Source organism: Heterocephalus glaber, unplaced genomic scaffold (assembly GCF_053883595.1).
Source record: "Heterocephalus glaber isolate CG9 unplaced genomic scaffold, H.glaber_assembly_v1.0 deba00001472, whole genome shotgun sequence".
NCBI classification, from domain to species: domain Eukaryota; kingdom Metazoa; phylum Chordata; class Mammalia; order Rodentia; family Bathyergidae; genus Heterocephalus; species Heterocephalus glaber.
Genome location: NW_028258315.1, coordinates 24,191,228 through 24,217,623, shown reverse-complemented (window position 1 = coordinate 24,217,623; position 26,396 = coordinate 24,191,228). Strand labels below are relative to the sequence as shown.

Here is a 26,396-nt window from a genome sequence, read left to right as displayed (position 1 = left end):
CCCGTACTTTTCTAATGAAAATGTCTACTTTAGTGTTATAGTAGCTGGCTGTGGATCTCAGTTCCTTTCCTTGAGGGATACAGGTTATAATCCTTGTGTTTACCCACTTGGTAGTATGAAAGGCAAACTGTGTGCACCTATGCAAAATGTCAAACTGGGATTTACACCAGCATTATGCTCCACCTAACAGATTTTGCATATGTTCACCTGGGCATCACAGAGGGTTATAATACTCCCACATCATTCTAGGATTTTTTTTTTGTTTTCTTTTTATTTTTCTGGTAGAAGTAGCCCAATTCAGTACAATGCCACATGAAAAAACTGACTTGTAAATTTTGGAGGAGTCAAAAGTGACTTTTGGATGATAAAAATGATGTGTTATGGTAAAATACATATTTTCATAACAGAAGAATGCTGTGGATATGTGATGATTATGATTTTGACATTGGCTATGTGAGCAAAGTTTCTGTGTCAGTAAAATGGAGCAAGAATCAACTGATGCAGATTTAAGGAATGCAGACCTCTTTGATTCACATGACAAAGTAAACAGCAATGTGAGTACATATTTGATTAGTCAAAGTGTTGCAAAATGGTCACTCAACCAAATGGAATGACCAGTGTTAGAACTAGGTCCAACAATATAGTGAAGATCTTGTCAGGGGTGAAATGTATTAGACAGAATGCCAGCACTGCCATTCTGTGTTGGAAATTTTAACAGATGAAATGCTACAAAATGTGAAACACACAAAGGTTGCAATACAAGTAAAAAGTTCTGTATGTACCAATAGCAATATTCAAAAATGTATTTATTATGACACCTCACTAGCTGAACTGAAAGCATTTTCATAGGTCTGCTGTACTTAGCAGGGATTTCTCATGGTAACTGTAGGAATGTAAGACTTATGGAAAAGTGATGGATCAAAATTTGGCATAAAAATTTATGCCTTTGTAGATGCAAAGACTTATTATGCTTCCAATTTAGAAATTTATCCTAGAACTCAGCTATCAGCTCCTTATTTGTATAGTAATAAACTGAATGAAATTTTGAACAGACTTGTTGCTCCCATCTCCCGAACTAATCAGAATGTTACATTCGACAAGTGGTTTACCAGTTTTGAATTGATGTTATATTTTCTAACAGAGCACAAGTTGACCAGCAAAGGAACTGTATGCAGGAACAGAGCTGAAATTCAAAATCAAATGTCACAATTTCAAAACAGAGAATTGTATAGTAGAATCTTTGGATTTTATAAAGATTTACATTGGCCTTGTTGATTATGGAAAAGAAAAACAAACTAAGCCAGGGATTTAGCTCAGTAGTACCACACCTGCCTTGCAAGTGCAAGGTCTTGAGTTCAATCCCCAGTAAAAAAAAAAACACACAAAACAACAACTAGTACTATTGATGCCAACATTGCACCATGATGGAAATATTGATTGAGAAACCTTGACAAGATGGAAGCATGAGGTGGAAACTTTCTACAACAAGACCAAAGGCAGAGTAGATGCTGTGGATGAATTATGCAGCAACTATAATGTTACTCAAAATACAAAGCATTGGCCAAAGGTTGTGTTCTACCCAATCCTAGACATGTGTGGCATAAATAGTTTGATAGTACAAAGAAAATAACAAGTACAAAATTGTTATTGGAGAAATTTTTTTAGAGGATTGGGACTGAAACTCAGAAGAGATCATTTACTAGCCAAGGAAAAACAAAATGTTTCTACCCAAGGAACTACACAAAAAAATCGTGGCACACACCAGTGAACTGACAGGTGAACAGTCAGGCACAGCATCCCAAAAACCTACTGTGACAACAGGAAAATCAAAAAAATGTTAACTGTATCTTACAAGAAAGGATAGGAAAACAAAATACACATACTATCAGTGTAAGCGATACTTGTGTATGGAACATGCAATTTTCATGTGTGAAGACTGCCTTGAGTGTGACAAATGAAGCAAAAATTATTTCTGTGGTAGACTTTTGTTTATGTTTACATTATAGTTCACATAGGTTTTTATTTCTTATGTTCTCTCTTCAGGTCTGTAAGCAAGCAAACAGTTGATGTGAAAACACTGATGTCTATTCTAAGCTCTTATTACATAGTTGATATTTTATTTTATTGATATCTTAGTTTCCTGATAAGTGCACATTGTACAACATAGTAGGAAGCTTCTGACAAAACAGGAAGAAAAGAGAGGTGACAAGAATGGCCAAATAAGAAAAGAAAGCTAAGCACATGTGCTGTCAGTGTAAGCAAGATGTGTGCATGGAATATGCAGTTGTCATGTGTGAAGACTGCCTTGGATGTGATAAAAGATTATCTTTATTGTAGAATTCTATTGGTATTTTCATTGTAGTTCACATAGATTTTTATTTCTGGTGTTATCTTTTAGGTTTTGTAAGCAAGTACACAGCTGATGTGAAACTTTATTCTAAATGTGCAATACATATGAATAATTTAATACTTTAATTTATTGATACTTTATGTTCCTGTTAACTAAACATTGTATAATATAATAACCTCCTGACAAAACAACAAAACCAGTGAGATGTCAAGTATGTCCTACGAAAAGGCCAGGAAACCAAAACACATGGGCTGTCAGTGTGAGTGATACATGTGTGTGGAATATGCTGTTGTCGTGTGAAGACTGCCTTAGGTGTGATAAGTGAAATAAAGATTTTTTTTTGTAGAGTGCTATTGGTATTTTCATTGTAGTTCAATAGTAATTTATTTCTGTTGTTCTTTTTTAGACTTTGTACACCAAAAACAGTTGGTGTTGAAAATTTTGATGCTTTTTTATAAATACTCAATAAATATTAAAAATTCAATATTTTATTTTTTGTAATTTTTTTCTGTTAAGTATTCATTGTTTAATTTAATAAAACCCATAAAATTAAAATTGATAATTCATCAATAGAAAAATTCTAAAGAATAAATGTGCATGTGACACACCCATGTTTATGCCCCTTTATGACAAAATTAGTGTTATGTTCTGTAGGTTAAAAGACAGATGTTATCAATTTAATGAGTGCATAGGGAATCCGGATGTCTTAGTTGCTGCTGGGGAGAATATAAAATGGCACAACCACTTTGAAGAATAGTTTGCTGGGGTGGGGATTTAGCTCAGTGGTTCTGCCACCTGCCTTGCAAGTGCAAGGTCCCAAGTTTGATCCCTGGTACAGAAAAAAAAAAGAAAAATAGTTTGCTATTTTCCTAGAAAGTTAAACATGCACTTATTATATGATCAAGACATTCTATTCCTAGGCATTTATCTAAAGGAATGTCTATACAAAGACTTATATGTAAATTTTCCTAGAGGCTTTATTTGTAAGAGTCAAAACCTGCAGACAATGCAACTTTTCATCTAAAGGCAAATTGATAATCAAGCAATTGAATATTGCTCAGTACTAAAAATGGATGGACTATTAAGTTATACAAAACTTGGGCAGGGGATTTAGCTCAGTGGTTCTGGCGCCTGCCTCGCAAGCACAAGGACCCGAGTTTGATCCCCAGTACCAAAAAAATAATAATAATAAATTAATGTTGCTGGGGATTTAGCTCAGTGGTTTCACCACCTGCTGCTCAAGCTCAAGGACCTGAGTTCGATCCCCCATACCAAAAAAAAAAAAAGATATACAACACAGATAATCTCAGAATGATTATACTGAGTGAAATAAGCCAGGAGGAAAGTGAGCACAGGTTATGTGATTTCACTTTCTATAAAATCTCTAATAAACCAAGTTAATCTTCATCACAAAAAGTGGATCATTAGCTGCCAGGGGTGGGAGAGATGCTGAAAGATGGTCAGGAAGACATTCCACAAAGACACAAGGAAACTTTAAGAGGTTCATCAATTTAATGAATTGAATGCTTAACACACCATGAAAACTGTAATTCTACACACAGTACCACCTAGGAATTTCCCTGAGCGTTATAGATCCTAATATTGAATAAGGGTAATAACTTTTTTTTTAGTTCTCTTATATGCAAAAAGTTCAAGATCTCCATGTTAGTTATTTCTAGAATTCTGTAGTCATATTATTAATCTCTAGTCATAACCATGTGGGATTTATATTATAAATCATCTTGTTATGCAAACTTGGTCCCCAATTATCAAGTCAGATAGGAGCCCTCAAGGGCAGTAGAAACCAGCTTCTCAGGTACTGGTAGAGAATTACCAAGAAGCACAGGCCTAAAGTGACCCACATCTGTGGTAGGTCCAATGATGATGACAATAAACTGAGTTATAATGCTACCACTTACTACCTAACACTGTGCTGGGAGTATGAGATCTATTTAAGCCTTAGGACTTTGTGAAGAAGCCCTTGTGGTTGTCACTGTTAACAACAGATGGGGAAAATGAAGTATGCAGAGTTGTTCCCAGTGATAGTTGGCATAATAGATAAATCATGGGTCTGGATTTGAACTTGGGAATGCCTGACTTCAAGGCCAGAACTTTTAAACTGGCACCAAGGGAACACTCTGAATCCTGTAGCAGTTCCAAACCTTAGGAACAGTGTACCTGTTGTGTTGGGCCAAGTGATGAGAATGAGCCACATGCCCTGTGCCTCAGATAGAATGGGATGGACTTTGCTTGATGCCCATTGTTGAAATGTTTCAAAGGAGTTTCTTCCTTTTGATCAAAATCTGTGAATTATGTATCATCCTGTTAGGTGAAAGCTGGTGCCAAGAAAGGAAAAACAAAATGGCTGTGATAACAGAGTTGAGTTCCACATTAGAGAGCAGAGAGTTCTCCCAACATTTGCAAGTGGACGAGAAACACAGTCCCAGGAATGGTAAACTTGACTTCATGTGATTGGTTCCAAAGTTTTGTACTGAATTTTGTTTCTATGATGTATTAACACAAAGTAATTAATTTTTAACTTATAAGTTGTTTAATTATTTTTAAAACCCAGTAACATTAATGTAAATGTGTGAAAATAAATACCACTATTCTGAAAATAGTTTTTATTTTTGACAATTACCTGTTTTATCTTTATCCATATACATTTACATTCTCAATAATTGCTAAAAGGTTGTCAACACATAGTATTGTATATATATTGTATATTGTATATATATTGCACATATAGTATATATATTGTGTAGTATTTGCATATAATATTATAACTGTAATTGTGTTGCTTAAGCAAGGTAAGAAAAGCTAGTTGTAGAAACTTCCAAAATTCAGAAATGGAAGTTTCATAAATTTAATTCAACCACTATAATTTTTATTGCATATATTTTACATACATATTTTATATAATTATACCCTGTATATATTATGTTGTATATTTTTTCAACTTGCCACATATTTTTCCACAGTGCTCTATAAAATTAACAAACATTATTCTTGAGATCATATTATATTTCAGTATTCCCAATTGTTAAAGTATTATATGCCTGAAAAATTCTACTGCGACTGGGTATTTAAGTCATGGGCATTTGTATTGCTACCTAGTTATTATTTATATATGAAATATATACATTATTTGGCTATTATGTGTGTGAACTATATGTGACATATTTTATGTTAAAAGAGCATTCTTTTTTTCTAAAAACATTCTTTGACCCAACACTTGTCCACATTTGGATTATTTTCTCGGGATTTAAAATGCAAAATCTGAGGCAAAGGTTTAAATGTCATATTTCCAATGGCTACTTGTATGGAGACTTTGGTTTATAATCTGAACAAAATTGAAACTGTGTGGAGGACTTGGAGCGAAAGAAGGGATGGTTTGATTTATGGTATGATGATAGCACTATCACTGCTGTATTGGAAATAGATGGAAGCAGGGAACCAAGTTGACAGCAATAGCAAAAATCTAGACAAGAGATTTTGGTAGCTAAAACCATGAGGAAGGAGCCCTAAACCAAGAGAGTAATGGTGTGATGAGAAGTGGTTGGATTCTACGTGAATTTTAAATGCAAAGATAATAGTATGTTCTAGACAGATTGGATGTTGGCTGTGAAAGAAAGAAATCAAGGATAATTGCAAAATGTTCGGAAATATTGGATTTCTATCCAATGAGTTGGACTAGAATATGAGTGAAAATTTGGGGATGATATTTGTAATCTGTTAATCAGTTTGTTTAATTGTATCTGTTTTTCAGTTAATAAGTTGATTTTTAGTGGAAAATGCTATATCTTAAAAATAAATGGCATTTTCAATTTGATGAAATACAATTTTACTATATTATATCTATATTTTATTTTAACTTAAAACATAAGATACTACTCCAACAATATTTTTCCACATATTTAACCAATTTTCACAGCACTACTAAATACATAATCTAGCTTCCCCTCATTAATTACCACAACATACTTTGCATACTGTATGATTCTTTTTGATGTTTTTGTAGCATACCTTGGATTGTTTTCTTGTTCTTATTACTCAACACAAAGATGTTTTATCAATTTTTTCTCATGAAAAATTTCAATGCTTTAAAATGCAAATGTCTTTCATTGTTTACCTTGTGTAATTACTACACATTCAAGTACCTTATTACTTTTTGCCACTGTATTCATTTTCTATCCTTCTAAACATACTACCACAAATGTAGTAGCCACAAAAAACACACATTTATTACATCACAATTTCTGTAAGTCAGAATCTCAGACATGGCTGGTCCTTCACTGGGTCTCACAAAGCTACAATTGAGTGACCAGTCAGATCTTGACCCACTTCTATGAAAAACCCTCCAGTAGGCCTCCATCTCCCTCAAAATACCCTATATATATATATATATATGAAGAAAAAATGATCATGGCATTCAAATAATCTATTTTTTCACTTCCAAGAAAGATGACAGCTTCAAAGTGGAAACTTCATGCTCCCTTTCCAAGATCCTGCCTGCTTTGTCCAAAGAATACAAAACACGGGGAAATCAGCATTTATGGTTGAAATTAAAGGATAGAATCATTCAGAAATTGAACTTTGAAGATCATGATTAGATGTGATGAAACTCTATCACAGCTCCAAAGTTTAAACTTCTACTCAGCTCCTTAAGGTGGCCTTGCAGCATTTGCTTAGTAGAAGCTATTCTCACATGGCAGTCAACAGCTTAATCCAGCTTTTATTTTGAGAGAGATAGAGGCTGTTGAAGGGTTTTACACAGACCAGAGTAAACGCGTAAGGCAAGAACTTGTATTCAGCTGGTCACAGATTTCTTTACAGAAGGACTTTGTACAAAGTAGCTCTTTGGAATTCTCTCTACTTTACTTACTTTTCTCCCTGTGGGAAGAAAAGGAATATAGATCAAGAAATTTGGGCAAATACCTTGAGCAAGTATAGCTCATCATATTCTGCAGCTTATGCTGGACAGGTAAATCCATTCAATTCAGGAAATAGCAGGGAATTAGGCTGATCCCTCTTCTGAACCATGTCCTCTAGTTCAGAGTTTTATATTCAATAAATTGCTGAACAAATACTTACAGTTCCCAGGGTATGTAACAGCAGACAGCAGATATAACTGGTTAGTGGACCCTACATTCCAGAAAGAGGCATAAAACACAATGCAAAACAGCAAATCAAAGAGTTATCAGAGGATGTTAGCACTGTGCAAAATAAAAAACAAGAAAGGTCAAAGTCCTTAACAAGAGCTGGCCAGGCAGCTAGTTGGGGCAAAGCACACCATAGAGAAGAAACAAGCTGTGGGAAGACCTGCACGTGGAAAATGAGCATTTGGTGTGTTCACAGAGCCAGACAAAGGTGTGCAGACAAGAGTAGAGAGAGCCAGGGCAGAAGAGAAAACACAAGAAAGAGACAATGTATGTATATACATATATGCATATATTTATTTTTAATATAGATTTTATATGTGTTTAATTTCTTCTTACTTGTGAATAATTTTATCAGTCACATAGAACAGTGACTTGGGAGTGGGGGAAGCAGAACTGCAAAATAGACAGTGTCCCAGAGTGAGTAGTACTCTGTAAGGCTGTGGTATAAATTGCCTTCTGCTTCAACTCAGTGATCTTCTCCTTTGGTATCGCCTTCTCCTGAAACCAATAAAAGTGCCATTTGAGTCATCAGGTGATGCTCTGCAGTACCTTTCTGTTGACATATTGTAAAGGATTAATGTTGGCTTAATAAGGAAAACAATCAATGTGGTATCATATTTGCAGTTCCAAGGTTTTGTTCCATTCGCTATGGAATAGCCTTCATTGCACATCTCCTCAACTTCATACTGGCTGCACAGAATACCATCCTGAATATCACCATGGTAGCCATGGTCAACAGCACAGACCACCACTCTCAGCTCAACGACTCTACCGAAGCACTCCCTGTAGGCTCACCAGGTGACCCAGATAAAGCCCCAAGTAGTCCTGCAAAGGTAAGTAATACAAGATTTAAATTGGTGATGGAGGGGTTGAAGGGAGGGCAGGGGAAGGGGGAAAAAATATGAACCAAGGGAGATTATGTAAAGGCGCAAATTTCCAATGATGAATGTCATTATTCTGTCTACCTAAAATGTACCAATAAAATTAATTGTTAAAAAAAGAAAAAAAGATTTAAATTTGGTCTCGTACTTTTGCTAATTTATTTGGGTATTTATTTTTCTTTAGTTTCTATGTTCACAGTTTTAGTTAAAAAAATACTGAATTGAAAATAAATAAAATATCCAAAGAAGCTTTTTGGGATATAGAAGAGCCTTTCTGTATATGGTTTACTACAGCATTTCTCTGCTTCTTTAAGGCCCCTGTGTATGACTGGAGTCCTGGGACCCAAGGCATCCTCTTCAGTTCCATCAGCTATGGCATCCTGCTGACAGTGGCCCTCGGGGGATACCTGGCAGGGAAAGTAGGAGCAAGGAAAGTGGCTGGTGTCGCTTTGTTGGGATCATCACTTCTCACTCTCTGCATCCCTTTGGCTGCTAATCTTGGACTAGTTTCCCTCATTGCCACTCGAATAGTCCAGGGTCTAGCCCAGGTAGCCAGTACATTCTAAGTCTGTGCTGAATATGAATTTCTACATAGCAGCACATGTCAGAATCACTAACCATTTTTATTTCAGGGCTCAGGATTTGGGGGTCACTTTGGACTTTGGCAGAAATGGGCTCCTCCACATGAACGAAGCAGACTCTGCAGCATTTCTTTATCAGGTAAAGACATAGTCGCCTTGGGCCCAGTGTAACCCAGCATTCTCCCATCAGGCTCTCTGACGATTCTGCTTTCCATAGTTCTTCGTCCTCTGCTCAATGTCAGTGAAATATAGATTTCAAGTAAGGAGATTGTCTTTTGTTGGTGACATGACTTTAAGCATCTTTCCCTAGGTTGTCATTTATGTATGATTTTGTTTATGTTTTTTGACATTTAAAGTCTTTTCATGTAGTTAAATTGATTACTTTATAACATCTGGATTTTGAGTCATATAGGGAATGGTTATAAAAGCATTCATCCCTGTTATTTTTCTTGCATTTGTGCAGCTTCATATTTATATATTAGTTTCTGGCTGACACATTGGAATTCCTATTAGTATTCAATTTGATTTTCTTTGGAATTGCTGTTGGTTGTCCTGAAAACTATTTTCTGATAATGATCTATCAAAATAATGTGTCCAAAATGTGCATTCTGGAGGAAGAAGTCTAAATTATACTGGGCAAGAGTGGATAATGGTCAGTATGTGGTTAACAAATAGGATGTTGTCAAAGTTAGTGCTAGGTAAGAAAATGAAGGACAAATCGCTCGGTAACTAGATGAAGAGACAAAAGATCCAGTGACTCTTCAAGCCCCCCAAAACAAGCTACACACACACACTTCTCCTAACAGCAGGCCCATCTAAAGCCCATCACAACCCTGAGAGTTTTAGTCTCTGTTATCAGTGTTTGCATTCATTGATAGAGGAAGGCAGGGTCCAACCTAGACACTTGAGTTATTAACCTGTGGGGTTATCCCAGAATACATTGCAAGAAAAGCCAAGGTAGAAAGCATGAAAGAAAAGTTAACCAGTTTTAGAAAGAAGACAGTGACCTTATAGAAATAGTAATTCCCATTTCTCTCCCTTTCTATTGTATAGAAATTGAACAACCAGAATAGGTCAACTGAATATGTAGAAGAATCTCAGAAGTCTACAGGGCTGTGAGTCACAAAGGCTTCCTTGTGTTTGGTTGGGGACCTGGTGGAGGGGCCCCAAGAACCTGGCTCAGAAAGTATAAAGCCCATGGCTACCACACAGTGTCTAATAGAAGGCCACTGGAAAAGTCTACCAAGTGATGCTGGGGCTTCTCAGAAGGCTACATGGGTAGACAAAATTACTTAGTCCATAAAGTTGGAAAAGGAGCTCCCAGAAAGGTGCCTACCCTCAGCAGAAAAGCCCAAGTATTCCAGCCTCTAGGGCAAAATACATACACATCTTTCTCTAAGGGGGCGCTACATGGTCATATCTATTACAGGTATGAAACTTTGTAGTCACTTAAGCAGCTTAGTTACTCAAGGGTAGAAGCTTAAGACCAAAACAGTCTAATAGGTGATGAGGGGCTGGCAACCAAAATATCTTTAATCTAATTCTTTATTCAGAAGTGAAAATGAAGAAATTATAGCTGCATAACACAACATTGATAAATATTAGAAACACACATGGTGAATAAGGCACATATACCTATCCTGGGGGAAATTTGCCTGATGCCTTGTAAGCCTCAGGGTTGAGAGGAGTGTGCTGCTGTTAGGAGGAGTGTGCTTGTACAGATACACTGTACACAAGGTACACTATCTCAAAAGCTTTAGCACAAGCATATTTCGTCTCTGGACAAATTAGGTGCCGTAACTGCAAGATTTGTTAGAAAAATTTAAAACGTAGTGAGAAGAGAATGGAGGAAAATGGCATAAGTTAACTCATGCAATATAGAGAGTCTAAGCAAGTGGAAGGACCACATGACCCGAACCAAGTATGCACGATGCTCAAGTACCTTTCTGTGCCCTAGGCTTCCCACTGAGGGTGTGAGTATAAGAACCAGCAGGAAAGCATTAGGAGCCAAGGACACATTTTTGCCCTATGGGGGAGACAGGGATAATTATAGCTGGCTACCACTCAGCTCACTAAAGAACTTCAGTGTTGGCATGGGTTTTATCATATTCCCTGAGCACTTGGAGACAGAATGGGTATCCTTCTTGGGTGGCTGAATTAATCCCTCCTGAATACTGAATCAGCAGTATGATGCTAGTAAACAGGCTCTTTAGGAGTAAAAACACTGATTGACATTATTTATCAATCTATATGCTCCTGATGCTCCCACAATGGGGAATGGCCAATGTCAAGGAATTCATGTCAAGTTACTGAGTGTAGAGTTAGAAAGAAATGGGCACAAGCGTGTTTCACCAGCTTCAGCACCCTACTGCACAAATGCCTCATATATCTCTTGAATGTTCAAGGACTCAACATTTTGAGAGTTTTTTGTCCTGAAAGGTTATAGAGATGTCAAAATGCATGGATGGAGTTCTCAGGAGGCAGAATTTTTTGTTTTTGTCTTTACTTCTTTTTTTAGCATATTGAAAAATATAAGTTTAACCCTGTTTTAGTTAATGCATAAGAATCATACATATTAATGGGTAGTATGTGATGTTCCAATACAGGTAAACTTTGTATAATATTCAAATCAGGCAAGCATATCTGTCTCCTCAAACATTTACCATTTCTTTGTGATGAAAACATTAAAAATTCCTTCTTCCAGCATTTTTCAAACAAACAGTACATTGTTATTGCCTAGAGTCACTCTTCTATGCAATAGGACACCAAAACGTATATTTTCCTTTTACCCTGGACTATATGAATGTTTCATTTGTACATGGATGGGCAGAAGTCTAGAGATAAGAAAGGGAGGAGGAAGGAGGAGGGAGAAAGGAAGTCCAGGTCTGGGGTACAATGGATGAGACCGGAGACAAAAAAGAACCTGGCTTGGATGCACACAGGAACCTGTCCCCCACTATCTTCAAAGCACAGGCAGAGTCCAGAGAAAAGTGCAGACTAGATAGGCCTGGTCTCCTCCATCTGTACCCCAGGGTCAAGTGACATGTTTTCAAATGCTGCCTTCCTGTTATTAGCTCTGTGACCTTGGAGAAGTTATTTAACTTTCCCTTGTCTCTATTTTCTCAAGTGCAAATTGGATTACTAATGCTTAAATGATGTAACACAGGCAATAACTTAAATAAAGAACCTGTATAAAACAGAAAGAAAACAAGCAAATATTTTTTACACTATAGGACAGGAAAAAAACCTAACCAAAAGAATAAACCTAGAGGTTATTATAGAGAAGCATCATAGATTGACATAATAAACACAACTGCTGATTATGAAACTCAAAATAAACAAAGTCAAGATTGGAGAATTGCAGCCAGCCTGCCAGACAGAGGCTTATTCACAATACATGAAGAACCTGTAGATTGAGGGAAAGATAAATGAGCAACAGAAACAGAGAAAAAAAAAGATCAACAGTTCACAGAAGAAATTATGAGCCTTATTGTGTTCAATTTCACTAGAAAAGGAAACTAAAGTGACCCTCTTTCATTCGTATTGGAAGAACAGTTCTTAAAACTTTGAGGATATAAGATGTCATCAAGGAGGTGAGGGAAAGGATATTTGTTGGCAGCTTAATTAATACAGCTTTTTAGCAAGGTAATTTAGTAGGACTTACCAAAATTTATGAGCACATAGCTTTTGATCTAGCAAGTACTTATTTGATATTCTAGTGTACAAAAAATTATGTTTGTGTTCAGAAATAGTTAATTATGCCTATGCTCAGAAGTAGAATCTGCAGTGACATGAAAATACTTGTAAGACCAATTGTTAAAAGAAAAAGGCATATCTCAAGACAATAGAAATATTATGATCCTACATATTTAAAAATTCCCATAAATATATATAGAATTGAGTTAGTTAATGTTAAAATGGAAAATAAAAACTATAATAGCCTAGAAATATTTGAAAAAGTTGTAAAAATGGAACATGCCCTATCACACATTTGGTAAACTCTATAAAGCTATGGAAATTAAAACAGTGTTATTAACACATTTATAGACAAATCTAAAGTTCTGTGTAGAAATTGCATGAATGTATTTACAAAGAAAATGAGTATATGTATAGATATATATTGTGTATGTGTACAGAAAAAACAAAGTAACCACTTATAGGTAGTAATTATAAATTATGAATTGTTACTAACGATTATCTTCAGAGAGGAGATTGGAAATGGATTTGGAGGGTACATGAGATGAACTGGCTTTCCTAGTAGTTTACTTTTATAATAAGTATATATGACTTGTGAAATTAAAACCTATTTTAGGTTTTCATGCTATTTTAGCATGAAAAAAAGTTTGACAGTCACCTGCAATATTGTTAGGGAACTGACAGGAAAAAATGGGTTCTCGGGAAAGTATATGAGCTAAATAACGAATCAGGAGTTTCTGTATTTCAATGTGCTTACCTCTATGGTCTGGCGACAGTGCTCTATATGCATCCACCAATCTGTACATGTGAGTTGGGAGGGAGTACAGAGCCCCACAGCTTACTTTCCATCTCTTTACAGGAGCTATACTGGGAATAGTTGCTGTTATCCTCCTTGGTGGCATCATTAGTCAAGTCCTCGGGTGGCCTTTTGTCTTCTATATCTTTGGTAAGCCCTGTCTTTCTCTTAGTTCCCAAGTTTTCCTTATCAGCAAGATCCTTCTGAGTACATATAACTGTAGGTACTTTTCTAAAAAAAATGAACCAAAACAGAAGAATATTAGAAAGCCAAAATATTGTAATACAATACAAAGAAATGATTAACATTCACCATCACAGAATATGAAAATTCTCTTGCTTGTGATAGTGCTATTGACAGCCACAATGAATCATCACCACGATGTCACCAGGCTCCCTGCTGCTTTTGCAGGCATCAGGAAAGAGGCTTGCAGAGCAATGGTTTGTGAGACATAGCAAACAGATGTCTAAAGAGATAAGTGGGTTTTGTCCCAGATAAACATGGTAATAAGGGCTCCTGGATAAAGTGCAAGTTTCACAAAGGAGAGAAAACAGAATGGTTTTTGCTGACCTCTAGATTTGGCCAGGACTTTCCATTTAACTAACCAGAAATCAAGAAACAACAGCCTAGTCCACAAATTCCACATTCTGCTTTCAAATCCCTTATTAGCTTGCATTCATTTGTTTATGAATCCTCCCTCCCTTCTACACATCTTCCTTAGGGAAAAAGGTGGAATCTGGTTTGGTTAAGGGGTCTTGCAGAGCTCAATGGCTTGTGAAAACACTAATCCAGAGAAAATCAAGTGGCTATGTTAACATCAGCCAGAGATGATTTCAATTACCAATATTACCAACTCACCATAAAGACAGCAATCTCAAATGTATATGTACTTAACAACAGAGCTTCAAAATACATAAAGCAGGGCCGGGCATTTAGCTCAGCGGTGCTGCTGCCTGCCTTGCAAGTGCAAAGTCCAGAGTTCGATCCCTGGTACCAAAATTAATAATAATAATAATAAAAATACATAAAGCAAAAACAGAACATCAAGGAGAAATAAAGAAATGTACAACTAGAGATGGAGACCTCAAAATTCTTCTCTTAATAATTAATAGAATAAATGGATAGATTCAAGGGATGAAGTACACTTCATTCAACAGCATTACAATACTCTTCAAGTATACTTCAAATATTCATCAATCAGACAATCTAAGAACCAAAAAAACTTAAATTGAAAATTATAGAAAATATATTCTTTGGAAGTCAAACTAGAAAGCAGTAACAGAAGGATATCTAGAAACACCTCAAATATTTAAAAATTAAATAACATAGCTTAAATGAATGAAAGAAAAAGTCATGAGAGTAGAGCAGAGATCATTGAAGGTCAGACCAGGAGATCGAACACATATGTGCTCTCTCTCTCTCGTCATGCTATTTTTACCTTTCTTAGGACAGTGGGGTGCTATTCAAACTCAAATGAGTGGAGGGGAGTGATTTTCCCAGCCCCATTATTCTAACTGCACTATTCAGAGATATTATAAAATGTAGTATGCCTATAAATTTGATCATTTGGATAAAATTGATAAGTTAATTGAAGGACACAAAGTAATGAAATTCACTTAAGAAGGAAGAAATAACCTGCATATTCCATGCATTTTAAGAAATTAGTATCTAGTCTAAAGTTTTTTAATAAAGAAAACCCTAGACCCACATAGTTTCACTGGCAACTTTTACCAAACATTTAATCAAGAAATGATATCAATTATTCTTTAAGATATAAGAAAATATTTTATGATTCATATTATGATATCAGAATTACCTTGAAACCAAAAACCACATAAAGTTATTACAAAAAAAGGGATGATCTCATGAACCTAAACAGATACCCTGAAAAAATACCATGAAATCAAACCCATCAACCTGTAGAAAGAATAAAGCATCATGAGTGGGGAATTTATACCTGAAGTGCAAGGGAGTTCAATATTTTAAAAGTCAGTGTAATTTGGGGGCATAATGAGGCCTGCAGCCAATGTAGCATTGTGCTGGGTGTCTACATCCACCTAAACATAGCAGGAAGCACCAGACGTACCACCTAGCCTGAAAAACAGACATAATGTATAAAGCAATGGTTGTCAAGACAGTGGACATCAGACAAGGAAAAGCCTGTGAGAAGGAGTGAGCACCAGGGACTAGCACCATAAGAGAGGACTCAGGCAAAGCCCTGCAGGAACTCTGAACTGAGTAAAGGAAGTAATAGGAGACAGTAGTACAGGTGTAGTTGTCAGTGTAGGGTGCCTTAGAGGAGACAGCTGCACACAGAGATGTCACAGCTATCTGAAGAGACCCCCTCAAGTACCCAGCCACATACTGATTGGGTTCTATGTGTGAACAAATAGGGCAGTGGGGAGGGTGGAGCCATGGGTCAAAGTTAGAGAATTCAGAGTGTGAGTACTCATAGTCAACCAAGTTTATTGCATATTCCAATAAGGCAGATTGAAAAACAGTGCATGGATCATTGGGTAAAATACTCATGAGTGTTTTTCCTTGTAGTGGGAAATTATTAGCCCTAGAGAGAACCCTGTTATGGATCCCTCTAACAAATGACGATGGTAAGCCTCAAAGGATCCAACTGTTTTGACACAATTTAATTATATCCCTGAGCAAAACTCAAAAGTATTAACAATATCTAGCACCCAGCAGTGTGTGTATAATATCTGGCTCCACACATAAATTACCAGACATGAAAAAAAGCAGAAAAATACAACCCATAATAAGGAGAATAATAAATAATTAAAACTGACCCAGACATAGAACAATCTTAGAATTAGCAGACAAGAATATGAAAATAGTTATTATAATTACATTCTGATATAACTCTATATGTTCAAAAAATTAAGTAGAGGTATGGTAATATAAAGAAGAACAAAATCAAACTTCTAGAGATGTTCTCATCTGTACTTCTAGACAGTATCTGAGATGAAAAATGCACTAGATATAATTAATAACAGATTTGATACAATAGAAGAAAAGATTAATGAACTTAAAAGCAACAATAAAAACAATCAGAATGAGTCACAAAAGGAAAATATAATAAAATGAAAACACCAGTAATGTGTGAAGTACCCAAAGTACAGGACTGGGATGGAGATATATAAATATTGAAATTTTTCCAAATTTGATGAAAACTATAAATCTATAGATTCAAGAAAGTGAACAAAACTCAAGCTTGAGAAGCATTAAGCATACTACACCAAGGTACATCATAATTAAATGGCTAAAAACTAGTAACAAAGAAAAAAGTTTAAAGCAGCCAAAGCTAAAAGATATGTTATATACAGAAGGAAAAAGATAATGACAATGCAGATTTCCTGGCAGAAGCAATATGAGCAAGAAGGTGGCAGAAGGACCAGGGATTTAGCTCAGTGGCACCGCTCCTGCCTGGCAAGTGCAAGGTCCTGAGTTCGATCTCCGGTACCAAAAAAAAAATCTAAAATTTCAGACCCAGAGGAAAAAGTTATTTCAAAAACAAAAGCAAAATAAGGATTTTTTCAGAGTTAGAAAAGTTGGACGAATTAGAAATATAAATTAAAGAAAACAGTGTCACTTTCAATAGGACCAAAAATATGCAATGCAGAGATAAATTTGATCAAAGATATGAAAAGCCAACCCATGGAAATGCAAAGATTCAAGGACAGCCAAGCAACTTTGAACTGATGTCAAGGTGTGTTGTAAAATGGAAGTCATCAAGTATTGGCATAAAGATAGGCAAAGGGATTAACAGAACAGACTATAGTCATATATAGACTCATACATCTAAGGTAAACTAATCTTTCACAAAAGTGCAATTACTGGAGAAAGGTAGTCTGTTTAACAGATGGTGCTCAAAAATCAGGTATCCACACTGAAAAACATTTTAAGAATGTGGTTCCTGGGGCCAGGGATTTAGCTCAGTGGTTCCAGCGCCTGTCTCAAAAGTGCAAGGTCCCAAGTTCAATCCCCGGTACCAAAAAAAAAAATAGAATTTGATTCATATTTTGCATCATGTATAAAACTAGTTTGACAAAAATCTCAAACCTTAATATGAAATCTGAAAGTATTATCCTGCAAGGAGAACACATAGGAAATAACTTTTTCATAAGCCAAAAATTTCTTAAATATGACACCAAAAGCCTGTCTCATGAAATAGGAAATGGATCACTTGGTTTTCATCAAAGTTAAAAAAAAGTCTCCTCTTCAGAGCACATGGTTAGGATAATAGAAAGACAAACTGATTTAAGGAGAAAATACTTGCAAAACACTTACATAATAAGGACATTTTTTCCAGAATGTATAAATAGTTCTCAAAACTCAGTAATAATAACACAAAACCCCTTCAAAAAAAAAGAACACAAACCCCCAACTGTAAAAATGGGTAAAGATACTTCAAGGAAGATACAAAGAGGGAAAACAGCAAGTAGGGAGGGTACAGTGATGGACCAAGGTCAGAGAACTCTGACTGTGAGTACTCAACAGTGAACCAGGTTTATTCCTTATTCCAATAAAACAGATTGAAAAACTCATAATTCTTAGGTCATTGGACAAAATACTCATAAGAGATATGTAACTCAATGTCTTTAGTCATTATGGAAATGCAAATAAAAATTACATGAGATACTTTCACATACATATTAGAATGGCTATTATTAAAAAGATTGATATCAAGTGTTATGCCATTCCTAAAATAATCTGATTTGCACACACAAATAAACAAGAAATATGAAGAAATGGGTGCTAGAAAGCTATGATATTCATGTGAATCATTTGAGAAATGGAACAGGAATATAAAGAATAAGAGCTTTTCTTAGGACCTACACCAGAAAATGTCCCAATATCAAAAAAATTCATTCAAAAAGCAGAAATAAATTCAGCTACCAATTTGATCCTCTGTTTTCAGGAGGCCTTGGCTGTGTCTGCAGCCTTCTCTGGTTTGCTTTGGTGTATGATGACCCTGTCTCTCACCCATGGATAAGCATCTCAGAAAAGGAGTACATCTTATCCACCTTGAACCAACAGGTAGGTATACAAAAGGACTCCAGCCCTCTCCAGAGACCTTGAGTCACATCTGTATTCCTAAGGGTAACTAAGAGAGTGTGAGCATCTCTCAGATCTTAACAGTGCTGACCAATAACTTTGCTTTCAGGTCAGCTCAGAAAAGCAGTCTCTTCCCATCAAAGCTATGCTCAGATCTCTGCCCCTTTGGTCCATTTGTCTGTGCAGTTTCAGCCATCAGTGGTTAATTAACATACTGACCATATACACACCTACCTACATCAGTTACTTGTACAAGGTTAACATCAGAGATGTGAGTATATTTCCCTCCATTTCTTCCTCTTTTTACTCTGCCTTCACAAATCATACCACCCAGAGGAAGTTGTTTTCTTTTACTTAAAATAATCTAAACTTTAACACTTATGCCAGTAGATTTCCTAATGGTATGATTGAAGAGGTTACCAATTTTCCTATGAAAGAATAACTTCAGAGTGTCAATACGATTAATGGTAACTTACCAATAAAAGTTATGCCTTTGTTCATGTTATTTGCTCCATTTCCCATCCTTAGAATGGTCTCCTGTCTTCCCTTCCTTTCATTGTTGCCTGGATTGTTGGTCTCCTGGGAGGCCAGCTGGCAGATTTCCTTCTGACCAAGAATTTTAGGCTTATCACAGTGAGGAAAACTGTTACACTTCTAGGTAAGAACAGGGCCTGAGGTTCACAAGCATTCAACAAAGAATATCTGTCACTGTTTAATTTGTCTGTCCTCCATTTTCTAGGACAGCTTCCCTCTTCAGCACTCTTGGTGGCCCTGCCCTACCTCAATTCCAGCTACATCACAACAATCACATTTCTGACACTCTCATGTGGAATAAGCCCTTTATGTCAATCAGGGATCTATATCAATGCCTTAGATATTGCTCCAAGGTAGGATGCTTGTCTCCACTTTGAGAATCGTGTTTTGTGAAAAATGTTTAGCCTGTACCTTTCTGGGAGACTCGAGATTTGGAAAAGACTAAATCATAGACAAGAACCACAGATAGTCCTGTATGCAGTGGGAGGGGTACTGATTCATGATAATGTCTCTTATTAAATATACACAGCACAATTCCCTTTTGATATAATTATGTGATGGATTTCAACATAGAACAGGGCTAAAGGGTACTGTCAGGCATCTCTGGATTTGGTCTGGACCATCCCTATCACTCACAGATATTCCAGTTTTCTTCTGGGAGCCACAAGGGGATTTGCACAAACATCAGCTGTGCTGGTACCTGTCATCAGTGGATTTCTCCTCAATCAGGTAGTTTTCTCTTCAAAACAGACTCTTAAAATGCTCTCCTTCCAATAAACAAAATAAAATAAAATACTCTCCCCAATCCATTTATGAAAGTGATAGCATAAAGACTATATTTAAAGAGTGAAAAATAAAATTGAATTATGGGTAATGTCAAGACAATGAACTCAGTAAAGAAAAACAATTTCTTTGGTAACCTCAATTCTTGTTTATTCTGGAAGCAAAGAACTAACTAGTGAAGCACTGGCCATCAATGTCTTTGTCACTGAGAACACGCAGCCATATAGGTGTTTTAAGATGATGATTCTATATCAGTCTGCCATATCATCTGCAACTCTTTGAAGTTTTCATTTCCATAGCCACAAAAAAGGGAAAGGATAATGTAAGCAAACACTTTAAGTCTCTGTTGCATACTGGCATTATTGTAGCTATTTAATATGCAATACTCTTATTTAAGTATAGATTATCATATCAATTATGAAAATGGAATATGATTATCCCTATTTCCTAATGATTAAACTGAAAATCTGGTAAAAATAAGTCTTTTTGCTAAGAGGATTATAATAATAAGTCTAGCTTAGATGTGTGTAGGTCTGAAGCCCATAATTTTTTCACTACACCATTGCAATGTAAGAAGAATCTTTAAAACATTCCTAGCTTTTATTGTTTGTACCATCAATATTCATACAAGAGAGAAAATGTATGGCACTTTGATAATAGTGACAAATAAAGTGCTGTAGGCTAATTATAAAGGTGCCCAAATGCTTTTTATTAAAAGACATTTTAAATGTATTTGGAATTTTGTTCTCCATCTATCAAGCCACTTTCAGGGAATGAATTTGTACATCAAAATTCATTTGTGAACATTGTCATCTTAATTAATAATATGAAGTTTCATAGAACAAAAGATGAAAGCAGTAATATTTATTTGGGTTTTGTTTGTTTTGTCTCCAGGACCCTGAGTTTGGGTGGAAGAATATATATTTCTTGACATTTGCCATTAATGTATTGGGATTTATCTTCTTCCTCATATTTGGAGAAGCAGATGTCCAAGACTGGGCCAAAGAGAGAAAACTCACTCATTTATGAAGGTAGAGAAAATCTCTTTCATTTATAGTTATAACAATAGAAATACAATTCAAAGTTTTACATTCCTTGTCACTTTCTTTTCATAGTTGTCCTACTTTGGATGGAAAAGTCATGTTCCATGTTTCATAAATGGGAAAAGTTCAGTGATGAAAATGCAACAGAAAGAATTGTATTTGCTATGGCTCTTATAAAAAATGATATCAGTTTTTTCTTCTACTCAGACTTCTCCCGAGGAAAATATAAAATGAATAAAAATTCAAATAAAATGACAACTAAGAACAAAGTTGTCCTCTTTGGATTAAGAACAGAGATTGTATGGAAACCATTGTGTTAATTTCCATTTCTGTATGGGGAAAAAGGAACCCTTCTCCACTGTTGGTAGGACTGTAGACTGGTCCAACCACTGTGGAAATCAGTATTGAGATACCTCAAAGAACTAGGATTAGAGGTCCTACTTGACCCAGCTATTCTCCTTCTGGGTATCTTCCCAAAAGCATTAAAAGAATAGCTGGGGATTTAGCTCAGGGGTTCCGTTGCCTCCCTTGCAAATGCAAGGTCCCGAGTTTGATCCCCGGTACAAAAAAAGAATTAAAAGAATCATACCACACCAATATATGTGCACCCATGTTTATAGCAGCACAGTTTGTAATAGCTAAAACTTGTCAACAGCCCAATTGCTCATCAACTGGAGACTGGATAAAGATGTGGGATTTTTTTATAAAATGGAGTACTACTCAGCCATAAAGAATGAGAAACTAGAGACATTTATAGCTAAATGGATGCACCTTGAGGCCATACTCTTAAGTGAAATAAATAGGACACATGTGTAAATACAGAATCGTTTCTCTGGTGTGAGAAACTGAAAGTGTAGAAAAGGATCAAAATGTATAATAGATAATGTGAAATAGGAAGAAAAAGTCCAAAGGGGAAGGGAACAAAGGACGGATAGGGGGAAGGAAAGAAGGGAAAGGAAAAAATATGAGAAAAGGAAAAAACAGAAACAAAGTCTTTGTAAATAGGGAGCAGTGGAGGGGTAGAAAGGAGGGCAAGGGTATGGGGAAAAAAATAAGAACCAAGACATATCATGTAAAGGTATAAATTCCCCAAGATGAATCTCATCATATTGAATACCTAAAATGTACCAATAAATTTAACAAATAAAAAAATTTCCATTTCTGAACACAAGAAACACTGTTTAAAACTCTTAGTCCTGGTTGGCAGTGATTTTTCCTAATTGATTAATATCACATTAATATTAATTAGATCTACTATTGATTAAACTGAATATTCATTTGTTTATTGGGCTGAGTGTTGTCAGGTGCTCCTCTCTGTGTGGGCACCACTGTTCATCGTCCTGCCCAGACCCCAGGAGCTGAGCTGCGTGGATCATATTCCATACTTCTCTGTCCATTGGCTTTCCTTAGGTGTATGCTGGAGACAGGAAAGCAAAGACAAAGTGTATCTAGCTATGAGCCTCACTGCAGTTCACAGCCCAGCCCTCACGTGCTCTAGTAGCTTTTTTCCCTTGTCCGTTAGGCCTTTTTTTCTCTTGCTAACTCTGATGTTCTCCAGAATTCTTTGTCATTTTCCTATCCCAAGCCTGATCTTGTGTAAAGTGTCTCTGTTAACAGAGCCCCTAAATTAGCCAGTATGAGCCTATCATTGTTCTCTTCTGAGATCCAACTAGGATCCAACTGGTTAAATTGTATGGCAAGTTTAAAACTCAAAACAGATTAGTGCTTTTTTAGAGTGATCATTTGTAAGTGTTGGTGTGCCACAGCAGGTTTGTAGGCCCAGGACCATGTTGTAGGTTGCTTGCCATGCTAATCTGTAACGTGCAGAACAGAGATTACAGCCAGCAAGTCCTTTCATATAGAGAGAATGTACTAGGCAACAGTTCAGAGTGATAAATCAGGGTGACGTTGCAGAGAGTCAAGCTTGAACAAACTCAACAATTATTGAGATCTTATTACAGTCTCAAATCTGGACATGTGGAATACTGGACGCAGTCATTATTTCCTCTTTATTATGGAGGACAGACATAATAACTGTGCATTGTTTTAGGTACAATAGTAGAGGGACTTGCAGGGCATTATTATAGGAGACCAGATGAAGGAATCCCATCCCCAGCAGAGAGAAATGGGGGAGACCTCCTCCAGCAAGTAATGCCTAAGATAAATGTTTAATGAGTAACCTTATGGTAAGAATTCCCACACAAAGTGAGCTCATTCACTGGTTGTTGATCTTCACTACCTGGATTTGGAAGGACCTTAATGACACCCACTTCACTCTGCTCCCTGTGTCTGAGTCTTGGTTCTGTCATTCAGTGGCTATCTGAGCTTGAGCCAGTTGCCACCAATGTGAAATAGGGAAGTAGGGATGTTAATAGGGTTGTTAATACTGACCAGGACAATTGGGAGGATCGTGTATAGAAAGATTTCATATGCTATAAATTGCTTCAAAATGTAAAATATGATGTATGGGGTTGTCAAGGACCAGAGGAGAATCAAGACCTAATTGGCCTCCTCTGTGAGCACAAAGGAGAAAGGCTGCACACAGGGGTGACTGCATATTAGGGAAAAGCTAAGATGGCTGAGGTTAAGTCGTTTACCAGAGGATGTGCTAATGGATACTGGAAACCAGATGAATCTTGTGTAACCCTGATTGCTTGTGCCTGCGTTTGGGTGAATAAAAGCAAAATTAGTCAAAAAAAAAAAAAAAGAAAAGAATTCCCACACCAGAGCCCAGTTGGTACAAAAATATAAACCAAGAAATACAATGGGTTCTAAAGAGAATACCACCTGTCTTCATATCAGCTAGGAGAGTACAGAAGATGAGGTCAGGGAAGTGGGCATGGCCAAAGTATGAAGATCTTTTGTGCCATGTTAGGTAGTTTGTGGTGTTTCTTCCACACAATAAAGTAAGGTTCATAGCAACATATACATGGACAGGTAGGGTTTTTTAGAAGGAACACTCTGGTCTCATTCCAGAATGAAGAAGCATAGCTAAATGGTCACTTGCCCAGTGGTCTATTCAGCAGTAGTGAAAACTGAGTTAGGTCAGGAGGACCTGGGAAAAGGAGGAGAGATGAAGAATGTCTACAAGGTAAAATGAGGAGATTGTGGCATCTGGTTAAATAGATGCCCAAGAGATAAGGATTCAAGGAGTCCTTGGTCTCTGATTTAAGAGACCAGATAGCAACTAAACCATAGAATGCAGAATGTTGAGTCCTTTCAGGGAAAAGATAACAATCTGACTTTGGGACATATCATGCTAGTGGTTACAGCATAATCAGGTGGGCATGTGTATTAGCTTTCTATTCTAACAAATTGCAACAAACTGTGTGGTTTAAACAATTTCATGCCTCACAGCTATAGAAACCAAAGTGTTCACAGGTGTGGTTTCCTTTAAGGACCAGATGAAGAATCTGTTCTATGTCTCCAGTGACCCTAGATTTGAGCAGTGCCTTCCCTCAGAGTTCTCATGTCATCTTCCTGCTATATTGTCTGTCTTGATGTCCAAATTTCCTCTTTTCCTAAGATCACTAATCATATTGGATTATGGCCCACTCTAATACCTTCATTTTAGTTTGACCACTTGCAAAGATCATGAATACAAGTGAATTCACACTCATGTATACTGGGGCTAGCTGGGAAGGGGGACACAATCCATAAATGCATACTTAATAAAGGGCCAGATCATGAGTCTGAAGCTTGCAGAAAGGAACTAGACTGAAGACAAGATATAGGGGAGAGATACAGAAATTTGGTTCTAAAGACCTGAATATGGGCTGGATTGATCCACAACAGCATATGAATGGAAAAGCACCAAGCCAAAACAGGGGCCAAGGATTAAGAGGTGGGCAGAGCAAGAGATGCCCACACATACCAGAGATGAAAGGGTCAGACATATAAGAGTAAAAAAATAAGACTGTAAAATTCTTGTGGAAACTCATGAGCATGACCTGTTAAGACAACTAATCAACAATGACAAGTGTGTGTAGTGAAATTCAGTTAAATGAGGTCAGGAAAGAAACCTGGTCATTTTCTGATTAGTTCATTAGTGACTTCTTCATGGCACAGTTAGTAGAGGAATGTGATACAAATCACTTCTGTCAGTGAGTGCTATGGCTCAATGGTATCCCCTAAAAGTTCATGTATTGGAACTATAATCCTCAAATTCACATGTTGCTGTTATGTGGAGGTGGAGCCTTGTAGAGATCATTGCAATTGGATGAGATCTTAAGGGAAGAGACCCTATGATGACATTAATGACTTTATAAGTAGAGGAACAGAGGACCTGGGTGTAGCTCAGTGAGAAGGAGGGAAAAGAGGGAGGGAAGGAGAAGATGAGAGAATGGAGCTGGCAAGCTTGATCTGTCTTGGCACATGATGCCCTTCACCATACATATTATGATACGGCATTAAGGCCCTCACCAGATGCTGGTGCCAAGCTCTTAGATTTCCCAATCTCCAGCACCAGAACCCAAATAAACCTGTATTCTCTACCAGTTATCTGGTCTCGAGAATATTGTTATAGCAACAGAATGTGTCAGTGAGAAAATAAAAATGAAGAAGTAGAGAAAGAAAAAGAAATGTTTTCACAAAGTTTGGTTTAGAAAGAGAGATGGAAATATAGCAGATAGTGAAATGAGGTAAAGCAGAGTGACCTTACAGAGAAGAGGACCATTCCAGGGAGGCAGAAACAGTGGGAGTAGGGCTATGGAACAGCAAGGAAAGGAGATGAATTGAGGGCTTGGAGGACACAGCAAGGCTCAGATGTAGGAGTTTTTTGAACCCACAGAAAGAAAATATAAAACCAGAAATATGACTTTTCTCTTTCAGACAGAAGGCCTATGTTTTCTCAGTAAAATCAATACTTATTAAACCAAATTAAGGCATTTCAAAATAGATATTTCTCCATTGTATGAATACTCTTTACTCCCAAAAGAAAAGAAAAAATAGTTGTCACTAACTTACAGGTAAAACCCACCAATTTTCCTGTTGTGGTGCACAGCTGAAAGGATCCATAATGCTTGTCTCAAGTACAAGGTGTTTATTATTAAGTATATCATTAAAATGTCTACTGTGTAAATAAGGAGTGATATAAAATTGAATCAGCTAACTGAAATGATTCTACCTTTGGCTGTAAACACTTTGTACAAAGCTGTGGACTACACAATGAAATCTAAAGTTCAAGATACAATTGTATTCTCTTTACTACGATCAAGTTTATTAAATATCTGTTGTCTTCTCTGAAATCCAACACACACACAAAGATATTTCCCCACATTGTTTTGTGACTACTATCTTTCTGAAATTAAGAGATACATTTCTGCCAATGAAGGAAAAGAGATAAGAATGCGTATGAGAGAGGGAAGAGGTTGAGTCAGGTTATGATGTTGATTTGCCCTACTGAATGAAGATGAAAAGTTTGCGTGTTTATATTGCAATTTATTCAGGGTAGCAAGTCCACATGGCAGCATGGTGATGATGGTTAGTGTGCTGTCCATGTGAC

At 36.6% G+C, this 26,396-nt stretch overlaps 1 protein-coding gene and 1 long non-coding RNA gene across 9 annotated transcripts in view; one reads left to right on the top strand and one right to left on the bottom strand.

Moving 5' to 3' along the window:
• Nucleotides 1-7,577, bottom strand: part of LOC110349755 (uncharacterized) — a 72,130-nt gene extending 64,553 nt beyond the window's left edge. For all 7 annotated transcript variants that reach the window (XR_015439372.1, XR_015439375.1, XR_015439371.1 and 4 more), the window contains exon 1: nt 7,445-7,577. This is a non-coding gene — a long non-coding RNA (uncharacterized LOC110349755). The remainder of the gene's footprint in view (nt 1-7,444) is intronic.
• Nucleotides 4,686-21,492, top strand: Slc17a3 (solute carrier family 17 member 3). Of its 2 annotated transcripts, none has more exons than XM_021260524.2 (12): nt 4,686-4,802; nt 8,137-8,345; nt 8,708-8,941; nt 9,026-9,113; nt 13,530-13,616; nt 18,397-18,515; nt 18,643-18,804; nt 19,062-19,191; nt 19,273-19,420; nt 19,706-19,796; nt 20,745-20,881; nt 20,966-21,492. In XM_021260524.2, the coding sequence occupies exons 1-11, from the start codon at nt 4,712-4,714 to the stop codon at nt 20,877-20,879; spliced, it is 1,494 nt and encodes a 497-aa protein (XP_021116183.2). In that variant the 5' UTR covers nt 4,686-4,711; the 3' UTR covers nt 20,880-20,881; nt 20,966-21,492. The 2 variants fall into 2 exon arrangements, with proteins under 2 accessions (XP_021116183.2, XP_004847636.3); XM_004847579.4 differs by lacking the exon at nt 4,686-4,802 and adding an exon at nt 7,647-7,779.
• The last annotated feature ends 4,904 nt before the right edge of the window (nt 21,493-26,396 follow it).

What these genes read in the sequence shown, in the direction of transcription:
- Slc17a3 (XM_004847579.4), top strand. Translation starts at nt 7,686, where the DNA reads ATGAGCATTTGGTGTGTTCACAGAGCCAGACAAAGGTGTGCAGACAAG. An exon ending in CTGCAGCATTTCTTTATCAG is followed by an intron (nt 9,114 to 13,529) that starts GTAAAGACATAG and finishes ATCTCTTTACAG; the next exon opens with GAGCTATACTGGGAATAGTT. An exon ending in GAAAACTGTTACACTTCTAG is followed by an intron (nt 19,192 to 19,272) that starts GTAAGAACAGGG and finishes TCCATTTTCTAG; the next exon opens with GACAGCTTCCCTCTTCAGCA.